This window comes from Monoraphidium neglectum (assembly GCF_000611645.1).
Source record: "Monoraphidium neglectum strain SAG 48.87 unplaced genomic scaffold scaffold05572, whole genome shotgun sequence".
Taxonomy (NCBI): Eukaryota; Viridiplantae; Chlorophyta; class Chlorophyceae; order Sphaeropleales; family Selenastraceae; genus Monoraphidium; species Monoraphidium neglectum.
Window position 1 is genome coordinate 1341 of NW_014008058.1, and position 1712 is coordinate 3052.

The 1712-nt window shown below is 59.5% G+C and overlaps 1 protein-coding gene across 1 annotated transcript; it reads right to left on the reverse strand.

Annotated features, from left to right (window-relative positions):
• Nucleotides 1-427: 427 nt before the first annotated feature.
• On the reverse strand, nt 428-1447 carry MNEG_15697 (hypothetical protein; the record flags this gene model as incomplete). The annotated part of the gene is made up of 1 exon (XM_014035832.1): nt 428-1447. A coding segment is annotated over one exon (1020 nt), but the record flags the coding sequence as incomplete, so codon positions are not given.
• Nucleotides 1448-1712: the final 265 nt, after the last annotated feature.

Consider the following 1712-nt stretch of genomic DNA (forward strand, 5'->3'; position numbering starts at 1 on the left):
GTGGTGTAGCCCTATCTGAAGGATTAGGATTGTCACAGCGTCCCGCGGTCGCCCGCTCCTGGAGCCATCCACGCAGGCTCATGGGATTGTCCAGTAAAGCACCAACGTTGTGTGACTGAGATTCAGGTGGCTATCTGAAGGTGCGCAGGCGTGAGCAGATGAATTTAGGCAGCACGCACACACTTGCAGGCTGATTGAGTGCCATACTGCATTATTCCTGAGACATGACAACGGCATTGCTTTTGGATTACTAAGGTTAGTACGCGATGCACACAACGGGCCATATGTTCTGGCATGGTACGCCGAACAACGAAATTCCTACCCAACTGGCATCAGTGACATATGCGAACCCGATAACTGCGACGTCTCCAGCTGCATCAGAGGTGAACCCACGGCATGTAGTTGATGCAGCAAGTCCGCTTGCTACAGTGCCGGACCAAAAGCCGTCCCTAGGAGACAATATGCCCGCAGCCGTTAAGGACTGCGACATGCTGCCATCCAGCAGGCTTGTAAAGTTGCTGGCCAGGACAGCGCCGCCGGGCGACTCGATTGCCAGGCCGCCGGGGAGGCGGTACAATGTGGGAAAGTTGGCAATCTGGTCGGATGAAGATGTTGATAGGAACGCGCGAACCTGCACGAGCCCGGCCGGCCGGTGGAGGGAGGCGCGGCACAAGGCGTCTGCACCAGACCGGCCACCAAGATTGCCGTTCCTGCTTGTCAAAGATTCCCGGTAGATCACCACCCTCGAGCGCAGGTACTGCGCTGCTGGCACGCCCCCTAGCCTGACTGCGTTGATGTTGGCGAGGTCGGCGGTTTTTGCATACACAGTGAAGTCGATGGTAGACATTGTGGCAGACACACTGGCTAATTTGGCTGTCAGGGCAGGAAGGCTGGTGTTGGCCGCTTCAATGGCTGCCGCGCCTGTAGCAACTGTGGACTTCAAGGACTCCAAGGTGGCGTTCGCTAGGGATACTGTCGCCGCGTTCGCCGCCTGTTCCGCCTTGATGGCGGCTAGGGTGGTGTCGACGGCAAACAGCTCTGGGCCGCAGGTGCACTGCTGCTGAGCAGACTTGAGCGCCGCAATGTCCCGGGCCGCTGTCTGGTTTGCCGCCTGCAGCAGGGCGAGCTTCTGGGCGGCGCGCGCGTCGGCTGCTGCAAGGGCAGCGAGCTCCTGAGTGATGATCGTGCCCGGGTCGGTGGCGTTGGCTGCATTTGCTTGCAGCTGCTGCACAAGGGCGCCGAGCGCCGCGGCCGCCGCTTTGAGCTCGACCACCTGGGCACGCAGCGCGGCTGTCTCGTTGCTCTTCTGGACGACGGTGGCCTTCACAGAGCTGACCTGGGCGGCGGCAGCTGTGATCTTGGGCTCGAGAGCTGCCAGGTCACTCGACACTCTGTTGACCTGTGCGGTGGTAGCCACGCCGCAGCCATAGCGCAGCTTGGTGGGGTCCTGGGGGAGTGGAAGTGTGCGTGGCGCTTTGTAAAAGTAAGTGTAAAGCAGCAGCAGCAGCAGCAGTGGAGGTTCAGGACGTGCTTTGCAGTACATTGACGGCCAAGTTGTCGAGAGTAGTACTAGAAGAGCTGCAGCTGCCCTCCTCAACAAACAACCAAGCAAAGCACCACGGTATCGCCACGTGTGTTGGCCTGCAGGCAGTGTGTGTGTGTCTGTGTGTGTAGTGTGTGTGTGTGTGTGTGTGCGTGTGTGTGTGTGTGTG